The sequence below is a fragment of the Lacerta agilis genome, chromosome 3 (genome assembly GCF_009819535.1).
Source record: "Lacerta agilis isolate rLacAgi1 chromosome 3, rLacAgi1.pri, whole genome shotgun sequence".
NCBI classification, from domain to species: Eukaryota; Metazoa; Chordata; class Lepidosauria; order Squamata; family Lacertidae; genus Lacerta; species Lacerta agilis.
Window position 1 is genome coordinate 116,778,698 of NC_046314.1, and position 25,104 is coordinate 116,803,801.

The following is a 25,104-nucleotide window of genomic DNA, read 5'->3' on the forward strand; positions in this document are numbered from 1 at the left end:
CTCCCTGGCGGTTGATAATAATAATAATAATAATAATAATAATAATAATAATAATAATAATAATAATAATAATATTTATTATTTGTACCCTGCCCATCTGGCTGGATTTCCCCAGCCACTCTGGGCGACTTCCAACAAAAATCAGATACAAAAATATCACACATTAAAAACTTCCCTGAAAAGGGCTGCCTTCATGTTTTTTTTCTGAATGTCAGGTAGTTGTTTATCTCCTTGACCTGTGATGGGAGGGTGTTCCACAGGGCGGGCGCCACTACCGAGAAGGCCCTCTGCCTGGTTCCCTGTAGCTTAGTTTCTCGCAGTGAGGGAACCGACAGAAGATCCTCAGTGCTGGACCTCAGTGTCCGGGCTGAATGATGGGGGTGAAGACGCTCCTTCAGGTATACAGGACCGAGGCCATCTAGGGCTTTAAAGGTCAGCGCCAACACTTTGAATTGTGCTCGGAAACGTTGATATCAAGCAGCGCCTTCACTGTACTTTTCGGCACCTGCTAAAAATATTCTTCTTTAGACAAGCCTACCTGGATGATGGGATGCAGATGGCGCTGTGGGTTAAACCACTGAGCCTAGGGCTTGCCAATCAGAAGGTCGGCGGTTCGAATCCCCGCAATGGGGTGAGCTCTCATTGCTCAGTCCCAGCTCCTGCCCAACTAGCAGTTCGAAAGCACATCAAAGTAGATAAATGGGTACCGCTCCGACGGGAAGGTAAACAGTGTTTTCCGTGCTCTGGTTTGCCAGAAGCGGCTTAGTCATGCTGGCCACATGACCCAGAAGCTGTACACTGGTTCCCTGAGCCAGTAAAGCGAGATGAGAGCTGCAACCCCAGAGTCGACCGCGACTGGATCTAACAGTCAGGGGTCCCTTTACCTTTACCTTACCTGGATGTTAGGCAGGTTGATGTGAATTTTAATCTGTTTCAGTAGTTTAACTTTTTTGTTTTTGTTTTAAAGCATTGTTGTATTCTCCCCTGCCCTTCCTTGATTTTATTGGTCTATCTTTTGGTAAACCAACCACTTTGAGGTCTATTCCCCCCCCAATCAAACAGTGTCTAAATTTTTATGAAATACATAAATAAGAGTCATGTGGTACAATGGCCCCTGGAAGGCCGTCTGCTGAGGATCATAGGAACATAGAATCATAGAACTGTCGAGTTGGAAGGGACCATGAGTGTCATCTAGACTAACCCCCCCCCCCAATGCAGGAATATTTTTGTGCAACGTGGGGCTTGAACCCACCACCCTGAGATTAAGAGTCCCATACTCTGCTGACGGAACTACTGTGAATCTTTTTTTTAAAAAAAAATACTATTTTTATTTTTTTGACAAAGTAATAACCATAAATAAATACGAATAAACATGTGCACCCCACCACCGAGACCATTCCATTGTAACTATCCAACCTCCCAAAATTTCAACACCTCTTGCGATGGTTTGACCCCTTTTCCGTTTTAACAGTGCAAATTCTACAAACACCTTCCATATCTCCTCAAAACCATTTCTCCTGCATGTTCCCCATTTTACCTTAACGGCACATGTTTATTTATCATCAATAGCTATATCCCACACCTCTTTATTCCATTCTTCCATTCTATATTCCCCTTGCCCCTTCCACTTCCTAGCTATAATGACTTGTGCGGATGTCAATAAATTTGTGAGCAAGCCTGCAAACTTTCCACCCCGCCGTAAATTGATAATCATGCTAACCCAGTGATTTCTGTTATCTCCTTAAACACCCTTTGCCAATAAATATGTGAATCTTTTTAAGGAAGAAGCTTTTTAGGAAAAGCCAGCCCCTCTTTTTTTTTTTTTTAGGAAAAAGCTTCCCTATCCCTGGTCTAACTTTTCAGAAACAAAATAGGAAATTCTTTCCAGTAGCACCTTAGAGACCAACTGAGTTTGTTCTTGGTATGAACTTTCGTGTGCATGGTGTTGATTTAAGCCAGGATCTATCCAGGTCTTGTGCCCCACTTCGTGCCCCGACTGGGCCAGGCGATAAGACTGGAACACCTACAGCTCAATCATAAATATCTGGACTCAAGACTGTCTGTCATGAGCACCCTCACTTCCTCAGAGGTCGAATAAAGCGCTGGCTATTTTAACTTGAAACAGTTCTTCTTTATTTTTCTACAAGCTACAATATATACATAACTATACAGCCTGTGTGGCTAGGTTTTCTTCCACACATCTTATCTACAGAACGAACCCTGTCTAACACACACAGTGAAGGTCACATTCTGTCTGACACAGAGAAGTTAATTAGGAGATCAAAGACTCAGTTCCCTCCCCCTTCTCTCAGACCATAAGTCACACGATTCTCACAAAGGGAGGGGGTGAAATACTAACATACTCCCCCATTTCATCCCGAGGTTTGGGAGAATCTAACATAACTGTAACTGTTTAACATATATACCAAGTTGTTCTTTGTTTACAGCCTTAGTCAACACATCAGCAGGAATTTCCTTCCCTGGTACATATGAAACCTTCACAACATTTTTCTGAATACATTCTCTGGCGCGTTGTAATTTTATCTGCAAATGCTTTGTTCTTTGCTTGCAACCTTCAGAATGTATCAGTGCTATGCAAGATTTACTGTCCTGGTATACATTAACTGGACAAGTAACTTTCAGTCTAATGTCTTGGCATAGCTGCAGTAACCACTCAATATCCATAAGTGAGTGAGTTAATGCATTGAGCTCTGCTTCGCATGAACTCAAACTTACAGTCGCTTGCTTTTTACATGCCCAATCAAAAACACATTGGTTGTACATATAACAGATACCTGAAGTGCTTTTTCCATCAACTGCGTCACTTCCAAAACTGGCATCCGTGTAAATTTCTAGACCACCTGACTTCTGGCTAGAAAGACGCAAGCGATAGTGCCTAGTACCTTTAAGGTAGTTCACAATGCGTTTGAGCGCTTTAAAGTCTTGCACTGTGGGATTGTTTGAATATCTGCTGAGCAGATTTACACTAATGGCAATATCAGGCCTGGTACATCTAGCTATGAAACTTAGCTTGCCCAATATGCTCCGAAACAATGTGACATCAGGAAACATTGTAGCAGTTGTGTCATGTTGGTACCCTGTGACCATGGGAGTGTCCACTGCATTTGACTCAGTGAGTCTCAATTTCTGGACCAAATCATTAATTTTGCATGTCTGGTGTAACAGAACATCACCTTTGTCATTTCTTTCAACTTCTAATGACAAGTAATTAGTCACATCTCCCAGATCTTTCATATCAAAATGTTTCTGCAACTTCGTGAGTGTGTCTTTGTAAATATTTACATTTTTCCAAAAGAATAAGAGATCGTCAACATAAAAGATGCAATACAACTTCTGTTGCTTGTGCTCTTTTACAAAAACACAGGAATCGGCCTTTCCTTGTTCAAAACCTAAGGAAAACAGTATTTCAGTAAGTTTGGTATACCAACAGCGAGAACTTTGTTTGAGGCCGTACAAAGACTTTTTTAACTTGCACACCATTCCTTGCTTTACTTGTACACCATCTGGTGGTTGCATATAAATGTTTTCATCTAGAACACCGTATAAAAATGCGGTATTCACATCGTGGTGTGAAATTGTCATGCCTTCCTCAGCAGCAAGTTTCATCAACAGTCTGACACTTTCAAACCTAACTGTTGGTGAATATGTCTCGTGGTAGTCTTGATTAGGAATTTGAGAAAAACCACGAGCTACTAGTCTAGCTTTGTGTCTGACCACTTTACCATGTTTGTCAGTTTTAGCTTTGAAAATCCACCTGCTATCTACCAATTTCATGCCTGGTTCTTGTGGAACCAATTCCCACGTTTCATTCTGCTTGAGGGAATTCAATTCAGATTTCATAGCATTAAGCCAAGGTTCTGCGTCTTTGGCTGACATGTTTTGAACCTCTTTGTAACTGGTTGGTTCAAACACAGAATCTGAATTACTGGCAGTAACAGCAGTTTTGGCAAACTCAATAGAAAAACGCTTTGGTGGTTTTCCCTTGGTGGTTCTTTCGGACCTTCTTACAGTCTCCTGATCATCTGGATCTACTTCCTCTTTAGGAGAATGAGGATCTATTGTGAACAAAGGTTGTTCATCTGCACCAGCCTCTGGCTCATCTTTAACTGAGGCTTGGGCACTGTGAAGGTCTGTATCTGGATCAGACTCTCCACCATCACTAGAATCAGCATCATCAGACTTAACCTTTTTCTTTTCTGGTTTTGGTTTTACATTTCCATCATCAGACAGTGGGTAACATTGGAAAATACCAACTGTGTCCCATTTGGGATTGCAGTCTATGCTCCTGGTCAACCTTATTGCTTTTGTGTCTGTCATCAGAACACGATAAGAACCTTTCTCATATCCTAGAAAGATACCATGTTGACCACACTTACTCAATTTGTCATTTTTCACAGTGTGTACCCAGACTTCTGAACCAAAAATTTTCAAATGTTTTACAAATGGTTTCTTCTGAAACAGCATCTCATACGGAGTACTCTTAATACTTGAGTGAAATCTCCTGTTATAGACATAAGTGAAGCAAGACAGAGCTTCCCCCCAAAAAAGGTTAAAGAGGCCTGAATCATGCAACAGAGTTCTTATCCCTTGTTGCAACGTTTGGTTCATTCTCTCACACAGGCCATTTTGCCATGGTGACCTGGGTGTGGCGGTCAAGTGTTCAATTCCCTGTTCAGAGAGGAAACTTTCAAATTCTTCTGAACAAAACTCACCACCTCGGTCAGTAAAAAAACAGCGTACATGTTCATTGTGCACATTCTTAAGCCATGCACAGAATTGCTTAAATCTCTGAAAAGCCTCTGATTTCTTTTGCAACACATAAACCCAGACATATCTGGAAAATGAATCAATCAGAACTAGAAAATACCGTGAATTTCCTCTAGAGGGCGCTAGAGGTCCCACCAAATCAGCATGAATTACTTCATAAGGTTTTGTAACCTCCCTTCCTGATTCTGCACCTTTGGAGGCCTGTTTGATTTTGTTCTCTGCACAAGAGATACATTTCATGTGGTAAGGACACTTCTTAACCTTCATACCATCAACCAAATCTTGCATTTTTGTTAAAGCCTGAAAATGAAGATGGCCAAACAAGCGATGATAATCATGAATACAATGGTTATGCAACTTCTCATTCTTATCAATTGATATGTTGCAGTGGGCCTGTTTAGTTTTCTTAGCTGTACCAGCTGTTGCACCTGTAACAAAAGGCAATACATATAAACCATTAACACATTTGGCATAAAGAATGAGTTTGTTGTCTCTAATAATGTCACATCGGGACTTTGTGAACACCAGCTTGAGACCTTGAGAAGTAAGTTGAGAAACACTCAGCAAATTGTCCTGCAAATGAGGTGCATACATAACATTCTTAACTGTTGCATTAAGATTCTGCAGAGAAATCGTTCCTTGGCCAGGAGACTTTATCTCTGACCCATCGGCCTGTTGAATTCGGCCTTCTTGCCTCTGCAAATTAATGAAAATACTCCTGTCGTTAGATACATGGCGCGTCGCCCCAGAATCTACAACAAAAACAGAGTATGCATCCTTATCAGTACAACGAGAGATCAAAGCCTTTTGTGCAGCTGGCCCTTGAGGTCTGCGTTGTCCTCCACCACCTTTGAAGTTGCCCTTCTTCTTTGAAGCTTTCTTGCAATTACTCCGATAATGACCTAGCTCTCCGCAGCCATAGCAACGTACTGACTTCAGTGCCTTTGCAGTAGTTTCACTTTCTCCTGCTGAAGTCTTAGAAATATTTTCAGCAGCTTTGCCCCGGCTTTCTTTAACAGTTTGTCTGCGGTCAAACTCATTTAAGAGCACACTAGATACATGATCCGGTGTTAAACGATCATTAGGCAATGCTGATAACTGAGAAGCAATAGCATCATACGACTCATCCAGGCTATTAATCATTAGCATGGAGAAAACAGCATCAGAAAAAGTCAAGTCTCTTTGGATGAGGTCTTGTCTAAGGCGTTGTAATTGGGACAGATGGCTGGGCAAATCGCCATCTTTCTGCAACTCCAGTCTACACAATTTCTTGAAAAAAAGAATACTGCTCCCTGCTCCCTGCCTAAGATGCAAATTACGAAGTTTGTCCCAAACAGCTCTTGCCGTTTCAGCATCTTCTAAACTAACCAACAGGGTATCACAAACGCCCAGAACAATAGTCCCTCTGGCTCTTTGATCAGCTTCATGCCAGGCATCCCAATCATCGTCATCTTGCTGTGGGGGATCATCCTCAATGGTATGGAAAAGCCTTTCCCTTTGTAAAAGCGCTTTCATTCTAACTTGCCAGGTAGGGTACGTCTCTGGCGTAAGAGGAGGAAAAGAGAGAGATATCTGGCCAAACTGTGCAGAAGACATGCTTGCGTTTTTAACTGTAGCAAACACCACTTCTTCATACAACAAAATAAGCCTTAACTCCCTTTAACTTCACTCCCCCAAACTCAGCGCAATTAGCAGGAATCTGGAAAAGCGTCTCTGCTATCTGTTCTGGCAGCTAAACAGCATACCATTGTAAATCAATTCTGTAGCTTGAAAACAGCTCCGAAATGAAGCAGCCGAACTGTCTCACCAAACACAGCAGCAGCTCTCAGCAGCCAAACAGCAAACCGTCCGCCTTCATCTGCAGAGGAACGAAAACCAGCCGCTCTGCAACACAGGAGGAACGCCAACCAGCCGCTTGCCACCATAGGAGGAACGAAGCCATCCGCCTCTGCTACCATATGTTGATTTAAGCCAGGATCTATCCAGGTCTTGTGCCCCACTTCGTGCCCCGACTGGGCCAGGCGATAAGACTGGAACACCTACAGCTCAATCATAAATATCTGGACTCAAGACTGTCTGTCATGAGCACCCTCACTTCCTCAGAGGTCGAATAAAGCGCTGGCTATTTTAACTTGAAACAGTTCTTCTTTATTTTTCTACAAGCTACAATATATACATAACTATACAGCCTGTGTGGCTAGGTTTTCTTCCACACATCTTATCTACAGAACGAACCCTGTCTAACACACACAGTGAAGGTCACATTCTGTCTGACACAGAGAAGTTAATTAGGAGATCAAAGACTCAGTTCCCTCCCCCTTCTCTCAGACCATAAGTCACACGATTCTCACAAAGGGAGGGGGTGAAATACTAACACATGGTTGCACACTTCTTCATGCACACGAAAGCTCATACCAAGAACAAACTCAGTTGGTCTCTAAGGTGCTACTGGAAAGAATTTCCTATTTTGTTTCGACTATGGCAGACCAACACGGCTACCCACCTGTAACTCTAACTTTTCAGGTTACCTGAACTGGGGAGTTTGCTCAAGGGGCAAGGAGGAGAGCCACAAAGCCGGGGGGGGGGGTCCCAGAGTCCCCTTGACAACTATGTGGGTTTGCTTGTGCAGAAAGCATCTCCGCGCCAAGAGGTGTTTGTGTTTTGGGCTGCCTGCCCTCCGGCGTTTCCCTTGGATTCCTGCCCACGTGTGGGACTGAGTCTCTGTTACAGAGGATCCGTCCACGCTGCAGCAGTAGAGTTCTGCCAGCAGCCCTAGAGCGGCGCCTCTGGAGCAGTGACGTTCTAGAGCGGCACCCTCCGTGGTGCTCCAGGAAATGGCCCTGGATGGACTGGAGCGGCTGTTGGTGGAACAGTGCCCCCCTGCCTTGGAGGGCAGGCAGCTGCTGGGTGGACCTCTCCTCCCATCCTGGCCCTCCCTTACCGGCTGTTCCTCCTCCTCTCCTCCCAGTGCCGCCTGATCGTCTGCCAGATGAGCAGCACCCGCTGCCAGCCTCTCAACTGGATGCTCTTCCCGCTGGCCCTGGTCCTCTTCGTGGTGCTGACGGGCGCCTTGCCGGAGAGCGAAACCTTCCTCCTCTACCTGCTCACCACCTTCATCACCGTGGCGCACATCCATTACGGAGTCGGCGTGGTAAGTGATCCTCAGCGCCACCCTTGCCCGCTGCTGTTCGCCGCAGAGCCCAGCCCAAGCCTCCCATCTCTTCTCAGTGGCCTGGGCTCACCTTAGGCTTGCTCTTGCGGCAGCCGAGTCTCTGAGGCAAGCTGAGCTGGGGGCTGGCCTCATCTGCTGCTGCAGCCCTTCCCCTGAGCCTTGACAAAGGACCCACGGTGGTTTGGCAGGCAGGTCAAAATGCCACCAGAGCCTCGTTTCTGCCGCAGCAGACCCTGGGTGGCTCACCTGTGGGCCAACCCATCTTTTTTTTTCTTTTAAATTTTTTTTATTGGGTTTTACATTTTTAACATAATCACATCTGACAATATACAGGTGAAACTCTAAAAATTAGAATATTGTGGAAAAGTTCGTTTATGTAAGCAATTGTTTTCATTAGCTACTGGAGTTTAATATATGAGATAGACTCATGACAATGACATGCAAAGCGAGATATGTCAAGCCTTTGCTTGTTATAATTGTGATGATTATGGCGCGCAGCTGACGAAAACCCCAAAGTTGAGATTGTTAATTTGGGGTTCCTCATCAGCTGTACGCAATAATCATCACAATTATAACAAATAAAGACTTGACATATCTCGCTTTGCATGTCATGAGTCTATCTCATATAATAGTTTCACCTTTTAAGTTGAATTACTGAAAGAAATGAACCTTTCCACGATATTCTAATTTTCCGAGTGTCACCTGTTGTCACAAAATAAATTCCCGATTACCCCCTCCTCCCCCAACATCCCCCAATTTCCCCTTCTGGTTTATAACATATTAACTTCTGCTTGCTATCTTATCCCTTCTTCTTAGCTGTTGAGCAAGAGGGAGAGAAGGTCATAGAAGTGTTAGAACGGGCCGTGGGCCTGATCCAGCAGCCTCTTCTCACGTTCTATGTTCTTGGCACTTTTCAAGTGGTCCTTGGGGAAAGGTTTGGGAGCCCCTGACCCAGCTCCAACCATTTTCTCCTCCTCAACGATGTTGCCTCTGCCCTACGCCCCTTCCATTTTCAGGCAAGGCAAAGGGGGAGGCCACACACTCACAGCGAAACGGCCAACATCGGCCCCTGACCTTCGACTTCCTGCCCATGTAGTTCTGGGCAAACCAATCCGAATCCATCGCTTTCATATTAGCTAGAATCTGCCCCTAGGAGGGAAAAGGGAGAGGAAGGATGATGCTCTGGGGCAGTCCTAGAACTGTATGGCCGGAAGGGACCCCCAAGGGCCATCTAGTCCAGCCCCCTGCAAGGCAGGAATCACAGCTGAGGTGCTGCTTCCCCGTCTTTCTGCCCAGGAGCAGAGCAGGTGAGGGGAAAGATACAGGGAAAATTGGTGGGCAGAGCAGAGGGGTAAGTGGAGGTGTCCTGCAGAAGGAGTGCTCTATGTAGAACTCGAAGGCAGGCAGAGGAGAAGGAAGGATGGTGCCACGGTCAGGAGTCTGCCTTCCTGCGACCCCCCCCCCAACCTTGCCCGTTCTCTCTACCTCTGCTTTCTCCCCCTCCCAGGTGAGCCAGCTGAGCAAGCACTTCAACATCCGCCCCTTCTCGCTACGAAAGCCCAGCTCCGATTGACTAGACGTGGAGGCGGCAGAGAAGAAAGTCGGCCCACCGCCTGCAGGGGCTCTGCGAACACAGCCGCCCGTGTAAATACACCTCGGCCATCACCACGGAACTGAACCTGACCCACTTTGGCTGGCAACGAGGCCTGGCAGCCTTGCAGACCCTTCTTGCCCCGCCTCTCCCCCTTCTCCCGCGGATGCGCAGGTGGCTGGGGCGGGGAGGGGGGGGACTGAAGCACCGCCAGCAGGTGCCGAACCAGCATGATGCCTCCAGACCAAGCATGGCTCCATGCCACCCAGAACTCTTGAGGGAGACACCAAAAAAACCGCAGGCAGGGGCACCAGGGGCGTCTCTGAAGCCACATGGGGGCCACAAAACACCTGCAGGTTACGCTGAGGACAACGTGGCCTGCGAAACCACCCCCTGCAGGCAAACGGAGGACCACGTGGCTGGCTCTTGGTGGACCCAGCCACGCAAGAGGTTTTTTTGTGTGTGTGGCTAGAACGAATCAGCTGCTTTAAGTAAGGGGCCTTGGTGGCGGTAATCACACAGTGAAAACATGACTATTATATGTCGGTTATATTATCCCTCGTTCACTTCCTCCTCTCCTCCCCCCCCTCCATCCCCCCCCCCCTTGTGGCTTCCACATGGCCAAACCAGATGTTGAACCAGGCAGATGCTGTCTCCACTCAACATGCTATGGGAGGAGGAGGAGGAGCCTGTCCAAACTGCTCCGGAGAGCAAAGCTGCGACCCTCCTTCGCGTTTCCGATTACGTTGCGGCAAGCAGCACTCTTCTGTGGGATAAGCTTTGCGCTCGCTGTCGGGGTGGGGGACGGAGATCGGCCGTTTCCAAGAACTGTTTTTGTCAGGCGTATAACTCGTGCCTGCGGGTCCATTCCGAGCAGCTCTGCTTGCCTCTACAGGAAATAATCCAGGTCTCCTTTCGTCGAAACGGCAACGGAGCTCGGTGCTTGCCCCCATGCCCAGCTCTGGTAGATGAAGGTGGCTTTCCTCTGTGTTTGTTCTCCAATTGGAAATGTTGTGTTCAGCCACCCTAACCCTGCTCAAACTGTCTGGTGGCGAAGTCAGCGCTGCTTCTCCCTCGCTTCTTCTGTTTAATTTCGTGATCAAGCCTCGTATTTGCGTTTGGGGTGGGTGGGTACGCCTGTGCGTCCTGGTATGAAGGGTGCAGCCTAAACCCAACTTTCTTGGAACGGTGGCACCCGGAAGAAACCAGAGCACAGCGAAGGATGTTCCTCCATGATTCTGAGGGCAGGGGCTGCTTATGGCTTCTGGTCCTAAAATGAGAGGGGGCGGCCACCTCTTGTGGATGACACATTCCACTCTGGGAAGGGAGGGAGAGAATGGGAATTGTGGTATGACTCTTTAACATTTCTTTTTGTAAGCTTAAATCATTATGTCAACAAGCAATGTGAAAATCCAGGGGCCAGTTCTTAGCTCTTTCCTGCCTCCGCTCCTTGCAAATAGATTCTTTTCTTTTCTGTTTCCTTCTCACACCTGACTTTAACTGCCTTTTTATTTCTTTTTGTGTGTTAATGAGCAAGGGAAGGGCTTGTTCTGACCCTTCTTAGCGATGCAGCAGGAAAGAGCACTGGCCTCTGGGCATGGATGATGAAACAGAAACAGGTTCTCATTCATGCTTCTTCTTCGCTTGTTTGGTGAACGTTTTCATGGCTGTAAAAGGTGAACCAGAGGTGGGGATTGGGGAGACTTTTTCTCTCGCTCGCTTTTTTGTTTTTTTTTTTAATTACATGATTTTGCACAGAAAAAGTTGGGTGTACAGAGGAATGGAGACGTGCTTTGAATACTTGACGCTATCACAGCCGAAATGCAACGCAGCAATCAGTTGATCATTTATCAAGAAACGGTGCACTGAGTTAGACCCACCGCAGGGCCGGCTTCCAATTCTGGAGGCGGCTGAGTCAGAGGGAGGGTCTCCTTTATTGCTTGTGTGTGTGTGTGTGTGTGTGTGTTTGACAAATGAATCATTGTGAGAACATGTGTTCCTCTTTACTTTCTCTCTTTGCTTTGGAAGCAGGGGTTCTCAAATTGACAGTAACCGGCGGCAAAATTGCACAGGCCCTGATGGCGTAAGACGAGATGACGGCTTTTTGAAGGGAAGTCGGGGTGTGTGTGTGTGTGCGTCCTAGGCATGCCTGTGACAAACCATTCACTAAATCATTCCTCGAAGTCCTGCCTTGGAAACATCGTCCGTGCTCCAAGGGGGCCAGGCCAGCACTGAGTGGACAAAAGGTGGACGAAAGGTGTTCACTTTCTGGCTTTCCTAAGACAGGCTTCTTTCTGGTTCTGCTTCCCTCACCTCTCTAGGCTTCTTGATAAGGAACCCGGTGCCTTAAGAAGATTTGCCTCAAGTTGAGGAAGAGGTCGGCTGTCTTAAGCAGAAGGTTGGGAAAGTAGTTGTCCAAGCTAAAGGGAGTGCAGCGCAGCATCTTCAGCTGCAGAAACCGGGGAACGGGTTTAATTGCTGCTTTCGTCGTCTTTATTGTTTGAAGCACCATTTAAAAATTATTATTTCTGTCTCGGGTGTTGGTGGCATCAGGGGTTTATTTTTGTGTTCATCTCAGATATTCTTCAAAATAAAGGTATTGCATGTTGAAGAGGTGAGTGTGTGCCCCCTGGCCCACTCTCGGGAGGCGATTGTAAAAACACTTCGAGGAGTCTTCTCCGAACCCTCCTCCTCCTCCCGATATTCCCTCTGTGTCCAAAAGGGGCATTTGAGGCAGCGCTTGCTTGTGACTCTCCCTTAAACTACTTGCTCCACGTTTTGGAGTCCTTGGTTCCCGTCAGAAATCGCTGCCCCGTGTTTTCGTACGTCCTGAGAGCAAAATCTTCCTTTGTCTGCCTTGATTCACTGCTGCCTGTGTACCTGCAGATGTGCTCCCGGTTTGCTCGACCTTTTATGACGCACCTCGGAAGCGGTTCTCTGGAGGCGTGGGCAAAGGAGCTGCAGGGACCGGCGTAGCACCCCCCACCCCACCCCAAATCAGGGCTCTGCAATCCTGCAAGATTCAGGCCTTGGTAGTGGCAACCTTTGGTCCAAGCACTGGTTTGCACGGAGACACGGCCAGCTTCCCCTGTTGCTCAGCAACTCCCTGGCAGGCAGAGAGGTGTAGATCTAGCAAGTCCCTCTCTTCCTGCACCCCAAGCCCAACTGCAGGCGTGAATAAGACGGATCAGAGCTGGATGCAAACAGCTTGGCGGCTCAGAGCTGGCCTGCAACCCAGGCTGCTCCTCTGCTTCCCCCCCCCCTTCCCACCGCCTTGATTTCAGAGCAGGGTGTTTGGCACATGAGTCTCCACTGCTGTGGGTCTGCAGTTCATGCGTGTGGGGCTGGGCAGCTATTCCAAAGTGCCATTTTCATTTGAAAAGCGATCCCAGGAAGTAAGATATTTCGTGATAACTTAGAGCAGGTGTGGGGGATAATTGTGTGCCCCCCCCTCAATCTTGCTGGACTCCTGCTGCCATCAGAATTGCCAGCGGTCTAGAGTGATGTGAGCAGGAGTCCAGAAAGATATGCCCCCCCAGGTTTCTCGCCCCTAACTTAGATACCCCTGTTTGCGATCTCTCCATTAAACGGGCTCCATTGCTATCTTGGATTGCTCTGTTTCTCTGGGTAGGACAGACACACACCCTGCCTGTGTGGTTCAGGCCTTCTTCGCCTTCCCTATGCAGCAAGTTGGACAGGCTCCCCCACCCCCAGAATTGGAAAGGGGGCTCTCGGTCCACAGCTCACCCCTTTAGACAGGACTCGAGAGCTCTCACCTGGAAGGCTTCAACAGCAGGGCAACGGCGCACACCAGATCTCTCGCGGTTGGGGAGGAAGGTAGTTGAACCCTTTTCTCTGCATGACAGCCTTACTCTGAAAATGCAGGCAACTGGGAACGGGAATGAACCATGCATGCATTTTGGACCAGTTTACCTTCTGGGTCTCTGTGACCCTGGCGATTTCCCTTTTTTAGAAGCTGGTTTTTAAGCTATCACGTGAAAGGTGAGGTTGGAACCCTTCCTTCTCGCCAATGTATTGTACTGGGGGGTAGGGGGTCACGTTTTGAATGAATGGCTTTGATCGCTGCTGCTTTTGTCCCCCGCTAAATATGAGGGCAAATGTTGGGCCTCCGCAGCTTGCCTCCGCCTTTGCCGGTGCTCTCTCTCTGCTAGGAAGGACCATCCTCGGACAAAAGGGGGGGGGGGTCCTCTGCGGCCGGTATTCTGCAAAGCACCGCTTGCGCCAGACTCTGCCAAGGGCTGGGTTGTGTCAAAGCAAACGGACCTGTACAGATCATTATTATTATTATTAGTGAAAAATATTGCAATAGGAAACCTGTGCATTTCTCGCGGCAGATTTCTCCGCAGCCTCTTCTTCGCGCTTCCATCAGGATTCATGTCTGTCTCATGTGTACATTGTTGGAGGTTGACAGTCTTGCAAATGGATTCGGGTTCCATTCCATTGAAATGCTATTGGTGAATATTTATTGTATTTAAAAACGGAAACAACAAAGCTTCAAAAAAGAGAACCTATTATGAAATAAAACTTCAATTAAAAAATTTCCCAAGCTTTTTAACATCTCTGTCTCCTCATCTCTGTGGGTGCTTCTGCTGTGGAAACAGTTTGGGGAGGAGGGTTGCTCTTGCAAATGCTGAATTAGTGACTGAAAGCTAGCAAAAGAGCTGCAGCTTCTGCCACCAAACTCTGATCAGCTTGCTAAGACTCGCTGGGTAGAAAGATCGAAAATTCTTTCTAGTAGCACCTTAGAGACCAACTGAGTTTGTTCCTGGTATGAGCTTTCGTGTGCATGCACACTTCTTCAGATACACAGTGTATCTGAAGAAGTGTGCATGCACACGAAAGCTCATACCAGGAACAAACACAGTTGGTCTCTAAGGTGCTACTAGAAAGAATTTTCGATTTTGTTTTGACTATGGCAGACCAACACGGCTACCCACCTGTAACTAGGTAGAAAGATGACGGTGATAATTCCTTTTCCCCAGACCTGGACTCAAGGTCTTAATATTGTTTTAATTCTTCATAGAATTTAAACAATACAAGAAACAAATGTGGAGATAATAAAAACATGGCACTATAAAAAGCCTTTTCCTTTAAAAAAAAAACAGTTCCCAAAGAAAGGCCTTTTGGAACAAGAAGATCTTCTCTTGACGGCGGAAAAACAAGGAAGGAGCCCATCTGGCTTCTCTAGGAAAGGAGTTCCAAAGTTGCCCTGGGAACAGCCACCGATGCAGCCCTACCAAGTAGGCCTCCCCTGAAGACCTCAAAACTTGGGCTCGTTCATAAGGGGTTCTTCTTCATCCTGGAGAGAAGTGACTAGTGGGGTGCCACAGGGTTCTGTCTTGGGCCCAGTCTTATTCAACATCTTTATCAATGACTTGGATGATGGGCTCGAGGGCATCCTGATCAAGTTTGCAGATGACACCAAATTGGGAGGGGTGGCTGATACCCCAGAGGACAGGATCACACTTCAAAATGACCTTAACAGATTAGAGAACTGGGCCAAAGCAAACGGGATGAATTTTAACAGGGAGAAATGTAAAGTACTACACTTGGGCAAAAAAAAAATGAAAGGCACAAATACAGGATGGGTGACACCTGGCTTGAGAGCAGTACATGTGAAAAGGATCTAGGAGTCTTGGTAGACCATAAACTTGACATGAGTCAACAGTGTGATGCAGCGGCTAAAAAAGCCAATACAATTCTGGGCTGCATCAATAGTAGTATAGCGTCTAGATCAAGGGAAGCAATAGTACCACTGTATTCCGCTCTGGTCAGACCTCCCCTGGAATACTGTGTCCAGTTCTGGGCACCACAGTTCAAGAAGGATACTGACAAACTGGAGCGTGTCCAGAGGAGGGCAACCAAAATGGTCCAAGGCCTGGAAATGATGCCTTATGAGGAACGGGTTAGGTCCCTTCAAACTCTCTGATTTTTAGTGTGGGGGTGCCTTTTTAGGATAGGGGGTGCAGAGTTGCGAGAAGACCTCAAATGCAGCGCTGGTTCCTAATATTAATAATACAGGTGAAACTCGAAAAATTAGAATATCGTGGAAAGGTTCATTTCTTTCAGTAATTCAACTTAAAAGGTGAAACTAATATATGAGATAGACTCGCGGCATGCAAAGCGAGATATGTCAAGCCTTTATTTGTTATAATTGTGATGATTATGGCGTACAGCTGGTGAGAACCCCAAATTAACAATCTCAACTTTGGGGTTTTCATCAGCTGTGCGCCATAATCATCACAATTATAAGAAGCAAAGGCTTGACATATCTTGCTTTGCATGTCATGAGTCTGTCTCATATATTAAACTCCAGTAGCTAATGAAAACAACTGCTTACATAAATGAACTTTTCCACGATAATCTAATTTTTCGAGTTTCACCTGTACTGGTTCCATGTTCTCTGCCTGCTGGTTTCTTTCTCTCGCTCACCACCTTGTGGTTGAACGACTCAGCACAACATCCCAGCAACAGTCCCTGCACACTTCAAGGAATTTAAAACACGCAAGGACTCAGCCTCATATATTCCAAAGTAATATTTTTGTATGGTACACTGTAATAAAAGGTGATTTAACTTTGCAGGGCAGGAAATAGGTTACGTATCTGTTTCATTTGCAGCATCTTACTGGGCTTCCAGGAAGCAAAGTCCTGTTGGATTCAAAATGACAAACACTTTCTCGGATTACAGTTTCGTTGTTCTACGTAATAAATCAGTCAGACCCCTGGTCCACCAAACTCAGCATGGCCCACTTTGACTGGCAGCATCTCTGCAGGGATCCCACCCCGGCCTGCAGCTCCCAGGGGCTGAGCATTGTACCTTCTGCATGACAAGCAGCACACCTTCCGCTGCTGAGCTGCAACCCTTTGCCGCCACCACCTACGAAGCGTGGGCCATCCTCCTCTGACCAGATGTTTGCAGGAGGCCCCTAGGAGGCTACAGGCATGGGGGGGGCAGCCCCCTTCCCCAAGAAAACCCACATTCTGCCATGAAAGCCATTGCCCCCGGGGCTGAAAACTGAGTCCAAACTGCAAAGCAGCTCCTTCTATGCTGCGGTCCTTGAAGCCTGGCCTGGCATTGGGCTTTGGGCTCCACCGTCCTGCTCGGAGGTCCAGTTGCGGCCAATTCCTTTTTTGCATCCCAGACGGAGCAGCTCCCTTGACAGCGGGCCTCCCTCGATCACGCTGTGTGCGGAAGAACGGAGAAGGGATTGTTGAGTTTCCTTCAGAAATACTGCAAATCCGCTTATTAAAACGCTTCCATTGACAGAACTGGTGCTGCTACAGGTGCGATGAACACCCGCTGCACATTTGTAAGAACTCAGATTTAAACATGGCAGCCCCTGCACTTTGGAACTCCCTGCCTATTGACGCCAGGCAGGCGCCTTCACTCTCCTCTTTTCGGCACCCACTAAAAACATTTGCCTATCCAGGTGCTTAGAAAGTTGATGCGAGTTTTAACCTGTTTGTAGCCTATTGTTATTTAAACTTTCCAAAGTGTTGTTAATCTTTCTAATGGATCGTTTCATTGTTTTGTCTGTTTTGCAAGCCACTTTGAGGGTCTTTTCAAATACCGTAATCTAACGGCGTATAAATTTTATTACACACCCATTTTTTTTATTTTTATTTTCTTACCATGTTTCATTACAGATCTATTCCTCCGGTTGCACGCATGATACAAAAGCAAGGGAATGAAGATTAATGTTTCTGTTGGACCCACCTCGTATTCAGCATACAGTACTGGCAATCACTGCAGAATTTTCCTTCCCAAATATTTATTTGTTAAGCCCGAGCAATATTCTGCGGAATTCATGTTCCATGTCCGCACTAACGCTGCAAAACGCTCTTTTTTTTGTCTCCTGGTATCCTGCCCCCCCTTTTCCTTTCTTATTTTTCCATCTGTAATTTTCCCCTTATAATTTTAAAATTTCAATTAAAATTTATATGTGGGGGATAAATTTTATTAAATAAATCAATGCCCTCGGTCTCCCCTCCCCCAACCGTACACATTCTGCTTCCTTTCCAGTTCCAATAAGGACTTTGACAACACCCAGTAGGCAGTGGCGAACCGTGCCACTCAACTGCCCGGGGCGGCAAACACGGAGGCACCCCAAGGGGCGGGGCGTCGCTCTGCAGCGTGCGTGCGTGCGTCATGACGTCACGACACGCATCAGGCCGAACGGCGTATGTGCCGCGGAGGTGAGGGGCAGGCCAGCGAGGCGGCGTCACACTTGTGGGTGGCGTGATGCCCCTCGCTGGCTCGTTCCTCCCCTCCGCGGCTCCGCCCAGGCCCCAGCAGCAGGAAGGGAGAGTGCGAGCCGGCCGAGAGAGCAAACTGAGCCCTGCTGCTGGCAAAAACCTCACTCGGCCGGTGGCTGCTTCCCTTCCCTTTTTTAAAAAATGGCTTTTTTCAGCGCTGGCCCGGACAGAGCCGCAGAGGAAAGGAAAGGAAAGCTTGGCTCGGCTTTTGGAGGCACCGATCGCGGGGGCCGAGTCATGCCCCGAGTGTCACCCCCCCAGGGCGGTACCCAGGACGCACCACCCCCTACACCCCCCTCGCTCCGCCCCTGCCAGTAGGTAGGGGCAGTTACGGGGCACCCATGCAATTCCCCACCCCCGCCTGCTTTGGGTGCCCGTCCTCACCTCCTGTAATGTCCAGCAAGTCCTTCATCTCCTGCTGAATGCGGAGGTGCAAGACTTGGCGCAGCAGCTCCTGCCGCAGGCTCCAGGGCGCGACCCCCATGCGCTCGAGCGTCTCGTCCGTCAGACGCAGCAGGGCCTTTCCGGAGATGGCGTGGCTGTGCGCCGCTTCCAGGAGGGGCTTCCCCAGAGCCCCCAGGGACCCTCGGCTCAGCCAGGAGCAGACCTCTGAGACAGTCCACTGGGCCACTGGCCGCCTCTCCCGGCCGTCCTCTTCCAGGTCCTCCTCCAAGCCCTGCAGGGAAGAAGTTTGGCATGCTGATTTCTCTGCCGTTCGCTTTTGAATTCACCCCATCCAACCTCAAGCACGGGCATAATAAAGTAAAAAAAAATCTAGCGTTTTGTTTGTATATTTCAATTTATTCTCAAGAACAGGCACCCCCAAACTCGGCCCGCCAGCTGTTTTGGGACTACAACTCCCAGGACCAGTGGTCAGGGGTGATGGGAATTGTAGTCCCAAAACAACTGGAGGGCCGAGTTTGGGGGTGCCTGCCAAGAATACTATCTCTGTACAGAATAATAAAGATGTCAGTAAGAGTTATAGCAAAGGGTGACACATGCAATACATCAAGCGGCAACAGAAGAAGTAGCTACAGTATTTGGTGCAGCAATAAAACTGCTGGCACAACTGCAGTCTGCAAAGGTAAGCAGGGTTCAGTAGGGTTTCAAATTGGGTGGGGGGCTGCATGCTGAGGTTGCTGCATTGCAGGGGGTTGGACGAGATCAGGAGTCAGTGAACTTTTTCAGCAGGGGGCCGGTTCACTGTCCCTCAGACTTTGTGGGGGGCCGGAGTATATTTTGAAAAAAAATAATGAACGAATTCCTATGCCCCACAAATAACCCAGAGATGTACCGGTATTTTAAATAAAAGCACACATTCTATTCATGTAAAAACAACAGGCAGGCCCCACAAATAACCCAGAGATGCATTTTAAATAAAAGGACACATTCTACTCATGTAAAAACACGCTGATTCCCAGACCGTCCGCGGGCTGCATTTAGAAGGCGATTGGGCCGCATCCAGCCGCCGGGCCTTAGTTTGGGGACCCCTGGACTAGATGACCCTTGTGTCCCTTCCAACGCTACAGTTCTCCGATTTATCGCCACCACCCCAAATTATTTTTGGTTTGCAATCCCCACACTCTGCATTCTCCACTTTAGCAAAACTTGATCTTTAAGCACAGAGGCGTCTTTCCCATAGGGCGCCGGCTTCTCGGGGGCACCCCAGCGAGTGGGGGGGCTTTGCGGCTTTGCCGGCGGCCTCCCCTTTCCCTGCACTCCGCCAGATGGTTGGCAGGGCGCAACGAGCCGCTAAGCCCTATGGCTCCGCAGCTGCTTCTCCCTCGGCCGCAGGAATCCCCTCATCCGCCACCCGCCGAACCGAGGGGCGACTGCGCCACCAGTGCCCACCACCACCACTCCCCGGGGCACAGGCAGCGTCATGGCAACCGCCTCCTGCTCCTCGGGCTGCTGGGCAGCAGCGAGAGCAATGACAGCGGACTGTCACTGTAAGGCAGCGGAGGAGGAGGAGGAGGAGGCGCCCTGGAGCCCAGCAAGCGTGCGCGGGTTCCAGCGCTGTGGCCAGCCGCACCGCAGCCACCACATCGGCGGCATCTTCTGTGGGTGGCGGCTACCGGGGCTACAAGGTGGTGCGCAAGTTGGGCCCCGAGTTCTAAATTCTGGGAAAGGGAGTGGGTGCCAGGGGGATTTTTGCACCACGGCGCCGGATTTGCTTAAGACGGCCCTGTTTAAGCACATAGAGAAGAACCAGCTGGGTCAGGCGAAGGGCCCATCTAGCCTCGCGTTTCTCACTGCGCCGGCCAGATGCCCATGATGGGAACCCGCAAGGAGGATCTGAGTGCGAAAGCAGTCTCCCAGGGCGGACCCAAGACATTTGGGCACCCGAGGTGAACCGCAAGAAAAACACCGCCACCTCCCTCCGGGGGGGGGGGGGATTTGAAGATCTACATCAGGAACAAGAGATGGGGGTAAAATCAGCCTTACCCAACGGCTGAATCGGAGCGCATTGCAGAGGCAAGAGGCCCACTCTGAATCAGACAGGGCGGGTGCAGAGCCCAGGAGACCCCAGAGGGCACCCCGTGGGGTTGCTGCCGAGGAGGAGGCAGATCTAGTCTCCGAGGAGCGCACCACAGCTATCGCTGTCACCATGGAAGAAGCAGCAGTAGGTGAGGCATTCCTCGTAGGCCGGATCTGCTGCCCGAGGCGGTTGCCTCACCCTGCCTCGTGGTTGGGCTGGCCCTGCCATCGATAGCCCTCTGCTCCTCTCTGAATTTGCCCAGTCCTCTTTTAAAGCCAATCAAGTTGGTGGCCATCATTGCCTCCTGCAGCAGGGAGTTCCGCAAATGAACTGCATGCCGCGTCGAAGGACTTTAAGGCGTCACCATTGAAAGACTGGCTCTCAGAGGCTTGGCAAAGTTCAAATTGGGAAGGGTTGGGGTTTTGAGAGAAGGCTGCGTTGAGAGGTTGGCGTGGAATAAAGGCACTCACCGTGTCTACAGTTGGGGGCTCTCCCAGTTGAGCTGCCAGGCCATTCAGGACCCCCACCAAGCCACTCCCACGACTTGTCTCCATGAGGACCCTGCGGTGGAAGAGGCAGGGGTCGGAGGCTGCAGGGTGGCGGCAGCAGGTGAGGGGCTACCTGCAGACAAGGCAGGAAAGAGATCTAAGCAGAGAAAGAGAAAGGGGTGGGGGCAGAGGCGTCTGAGCTGTCCCCCATCGGAGACTGGTATTCCCCAGGATGCTTTTTGAGTAAATGCAAAGGGCTGTAACAGAGAGAGCTAAAGGGGGGGGGACCCCTCGCACCTCTGCTGCCAAACATTCCTCTCTATCGCAGTCTCAACCAGCGAGTGAAATGCTGGCTTAGAATCATCGAGTTGGAAGAGACCCCAAGGGCCATCCAGTCCAACCCCCTGCCAAGCAGGAAACACCATCAAAGCATTCCTGACAGATGGCTGTCAAGCCTCCGCTTAAAGACCTCTAAAGAAGGAGACTCCACCACACTCCTTGGCAGCAAATCCCACTGTCCAACAGCTCTTACTGTCAGGAAGTTCTTCCTAATGTTTAGGTGGAATCTTCTTTCTTGTAGTTTGAATCCATTGCCCCGTGTCCGCTTCTCTGGAGCAGCAGAAAACAACCTTTCTCCCTCCTCTATAGGACATCCTTTTATATATTTGAACATGGCTATCATATCACCCCTTAACCTTCTCTTCTCCAGGCTAAACATACCCAGCTCCCTAAGCCGTTCCTCATAAGGCATCGTTTCCAGGCCTTGGACCATTTTGGTTGCCCTCCTCTGGACACGTTCCAGCTTGTCAGTATCCTTCTTGAACTGTGGTGCCCAGAACTGGACACAGTATTCCAGGTGAGGTCTGACCAGAGCGGAATACAGTGGTACTATTACCTCCCTTGATCTAGACGCTATACTCCTATTGATGCAGCTATACTCCTATTGATGTTGACTCATGTCAAATTTATGGTCTGCCAAGACTCCTAGATCCTTTTCACATGTACTGTTCTCAAGCCTGGTGTCAGGCTTATCAGTGCTATTTATACCCTGCCCGTTTGGCTGGATTGCCCCAGCCACTCCAGCCCCCTTTCGATGGTTAACATAATCTTCTTTCTCCTTTGGCGACCACTCCAATGCCAAGGAAGATTGTCTTCCCTAAACACGGTTTTAACAGTGAGTCCATTGGGAAGACTTTCCCCATTTCCCTCCCTTCCTGCAGAGGAATATTTGAGGTCTTTGGGAGGGTCAAAATGGCTTCAGGATTTGCTCTCCTGTACTATTTCAGACACATGGTTCATCTATTTCAGGGGTCCCCAAACTAAGGCCCGGGGGCCAGATCCGGCACAATCGCCTTCTCAATCCGGCACACGGACGGTCCAGGAATCAGCGTGTTTTTACATGAGTAGACTGTGTGTCCTTTTATTTAAAATGCATTCCTGGGTTATTTGTAGAGCATAGGAATTCATTCATATTTTTTTTCAAAATATAGTCTGGCCCACCACAAGGTCTGAGGGAATGTGGACCGACCCCCTGCTGAAAAAGTTTGCTGATCTCTCTCTGATCTATTTAGATATGTGTGCATTTATGAAGATCTACTGTATTCTATATTTGAATTCTGGTGCTGGAGGAGACTCTTGAGAGTCCCATGGACTGCAAAAAGACCAAACATATCCATCCTTAAAGAAATCAGCCCCAAGTGCTCACTGGAAGGACAGATCCTGAAGCTGAGGCCAGGGGCGTCGCTGGGGAGGGGCGGTGGGGGCGGTACGCCCCCAGTGACAGGGTGAGCAGCGGCGGGTGGGGGTGTCAAGCGGCGGCCCCTCCCGCCACTCCCACGCGCCGCCGCTCCCTCCGTCACCCCGGGAGCAGCAGCACACGGATGGGGTGCTTCTGCCGCTTTTTTCGGCGGGGGGGGGCGACCAGCGAGGGGGGTTGTCACGCTAGTCACCCCCTCCTCGCTGGTCACCACCCCCCGCCGAAAAAACCGCGGGGGTGGGGGCGGGGAAAGCCTGGAAAGGAAGCAGAGCAGGCGCGTTTAAGCGCCGCTCTGCTTCTTTTTCCGCTTTCCGCCGCTTTTTTCGGCGGGGGGGGGGGCCGACCAGCGAGGTGGGGGTCACGCTTGTCACCCCCTCCCTGCTGGTCACCACCACCCACCGAAAAAACCGCGGGGGGGGGGGGGCGGGGAAAGCCTGGAAAGGAAGCAGAGCAGGCGCGTTTAAGCGCCGCTCTGCTTCTTTTTCCACTTTCCGCCGCTTTTTTCGGCGGGGGGGGCCGACCAGCGAGGTGGGGGTCACCCTTGTCACTCCCTCCTCGCTGGTCACCACCCCCCGCCAAAAAAAAGCCTCGGAAAGGGGGAAATCCCCCCTTTCTGTATACACGTGCGTCGTGACGTCATGATGACGTCACGGGGGGCGCGTCGTGCCCCTCCCCCAGGGGGTGCCTCTGCGCTGCCGCCACCCCCAGCAGCGCAGAGGCTAGCGACGCCACTGGCTGAGGCTCCAAGACTTTGGCCACCTCATGAGAAGAGAAGACTCCCTGGAAAAGACCCTGATGTTGGGAAAGATGGAGGAGGGCACAAGGAGAAGGGGACGACAGAGGACGAGATGGTTGGACAGTGTTCTCGAGGCTACTAACATGAGTCTGACCAAACTGCGGGAGGCAGGGGAAGACAGGAATGCCTGGTGTGCTCTGGTCCATGGGGTCATGAAGAGTTGGACATGACTGAACAGCAACAATAAAAATTCTATATTTGAGACCTCAAAATTATCATAGCACAGGCTGCGCGGCACAGGTTGTCCCAAGCAGCACACACATCTCAAGCAGCCCTCAGGAGCCCGGGGGCAGTCTGAGCTGCCCTGAGATGCCAAATGAAATGAAGGCCCTGCATTTGAGAGAGGTCCCTCTGCAGAGGAGCCTCTCACCACCCAGCCGGATCCGGAGACATTTCCAGGGCCAAAGACAGATGTGGGAAATGGTCTTGCTATGGTTATCACGGGGGACCCAGTCTGAGCATCCAGTCCTGACAGGCTGCAGCCCTTGAACTCACCTGCCTCCCCGCTCCAGCTTTCTCATCCGTCCCCAGCGAAGGCTCCTCCAGGGGCTTCGGCTGTGCCCCCCACTGCAGAAGATCTCTCCAGTCTTCCTGCCCGTCTCCAGACCTGCCTCGGAAATGATCTCAGCTGTTTTGCCTTCCTCTGTCTGCATGCTCCTCCCTGGAGTTCAGGCCCAGGCAGGATAGGACTCTGTCTCCTGGTTTGCTGCCCAGCCACCGACACGCCCTTTCGTGTTCCTGATAGAGCAAGTGTTGCAGAAATCTGGTAATAGGCTGCCCTCCTCCTCCTCCTCTTCCCCCGGCATGCAAAACTCTGCCTAATCTGATGCAGATAAGCACGCGAGTTTCACTCATGCACAGTCTTCAACGGACACACCCATGTGTGTGGGCACACAATACCACATCCCTTTTAATGAGAGGGAAAATGTAGAGTGCGAAAAGGACACTTTGCTTCAAATCTCTTGGGGTGTAGGAACAGACTCTGATTAATCCCTGAGGAACAGAAGGCACTCTGCTCATTCTCAGAGGAGCTCTCTTATTTATTACTGCACTATATATTCAAGAGCTGTGGGCACTGCCATTTGAATGAGTTCTGGTGAACATAAGGGGAGCCTCCAGGATCAGGCCAAAGGGGGCCCATCCAGTCCAGCATCCTCTTCACACAAGTGGCCAAATACCCCCAAGAACCTAGGAATACAGATAGACTGCCTCTGGATCTGGAGGTTCCATAAGAACGTAATAAGATTCTGCTGGATCAGGCCAAGGGGGACCCATCTACTGTAGTCCAGCATCCTGTTCTCACAGTGGCTGAGATGTTGCCTGTGGGAAACCGGCAAGCAGGATCCGATCACAAGAGCAGCTCTCCCCTCCTGCACCTTCCAGCAACTGGTATTGAGAAAAATTGACTGCCTCCAACATTTAAAAGTCACCCAGGGCTAGCAAACATAAAGAACTGCATAATATTTAGAAGACATCTAGAAGCTGCCCTGTATCAGGAAATATTTAATGTTTGTTATTTTACTATGTTTTATATACAGATGAAACTCGAAAAATTAGAATATCATGGAAAAGTCCATTTATGTAAGCAATTGTTTTCATTAGCTACTGGAGTTTCATATATGAGAGAGACTCATGACATGCAAAGTGAGATATGTCAAGCCTTTGCTTGTTATAATTGTGATGATTATGGCGCACAGCTGATGAAAACCCCAAAGTTGAGATTGTTAAATAAATAAATAAATAAAAATTCTTAATAA

At 49.2% G+C, this 25,104-nt stretch overlaps 2 protein-coding genes across 2 annotated transcripts in view; one reads left to right on the forward strand and one right to left on the reverse strand.

Annotated features, from left to right (window-relative positions):
* Positions 1–9,652, forward strand: part of SELENOI (selenoprotein I) — a 59,024-nt gene extending 49,372 nt beyond the window's left edge. Inside the window, exons 9-10 of the mRNA XM_033145235.1 lie at positions 7,757–7,939; positions 9,468–9,652. Coding sequence (XP_033001126.1) covers positions 7,757–7,939; positions 9,468–9,608 — 324 coding nt within the window. The 3' untranslated portion in view covers positions 9,609–9,652. The remainder of the gene's footprint in view (positions 1–7,756; positions 7,940–9,467) is intronic.
* Positions 9,653–16,593: 6,941 nt separating this feature from the next.
* On the reverse strand, positions 16,594–24,098 carry LOC117044761 (sterile alpha motif domain-containing protein 12-like). The gene is made up of 4 exons (XM_033145539.1): positions 23,843–24,098; positions 20,778–20,928; positions 18,213–18,504; positions 16,594–16,754 (listed from the first exon to the last, which is right to left on the reverse strand). Exons 2-4 carry the CDS (start codon positions 20,859–20,861, stop codon positions 16,750–16,752), a joined length of 381 nt encoding a protein of 126 aa, XP_033001430.1. The 5' UTR covers positions 20,862–20,928; positions 23,843–24,098; the 3' UTR covers positions 16,594–16,749.
* Between the last annotated feature and the right edge of the window lie 1,006 nt (positions 24,099–25,104).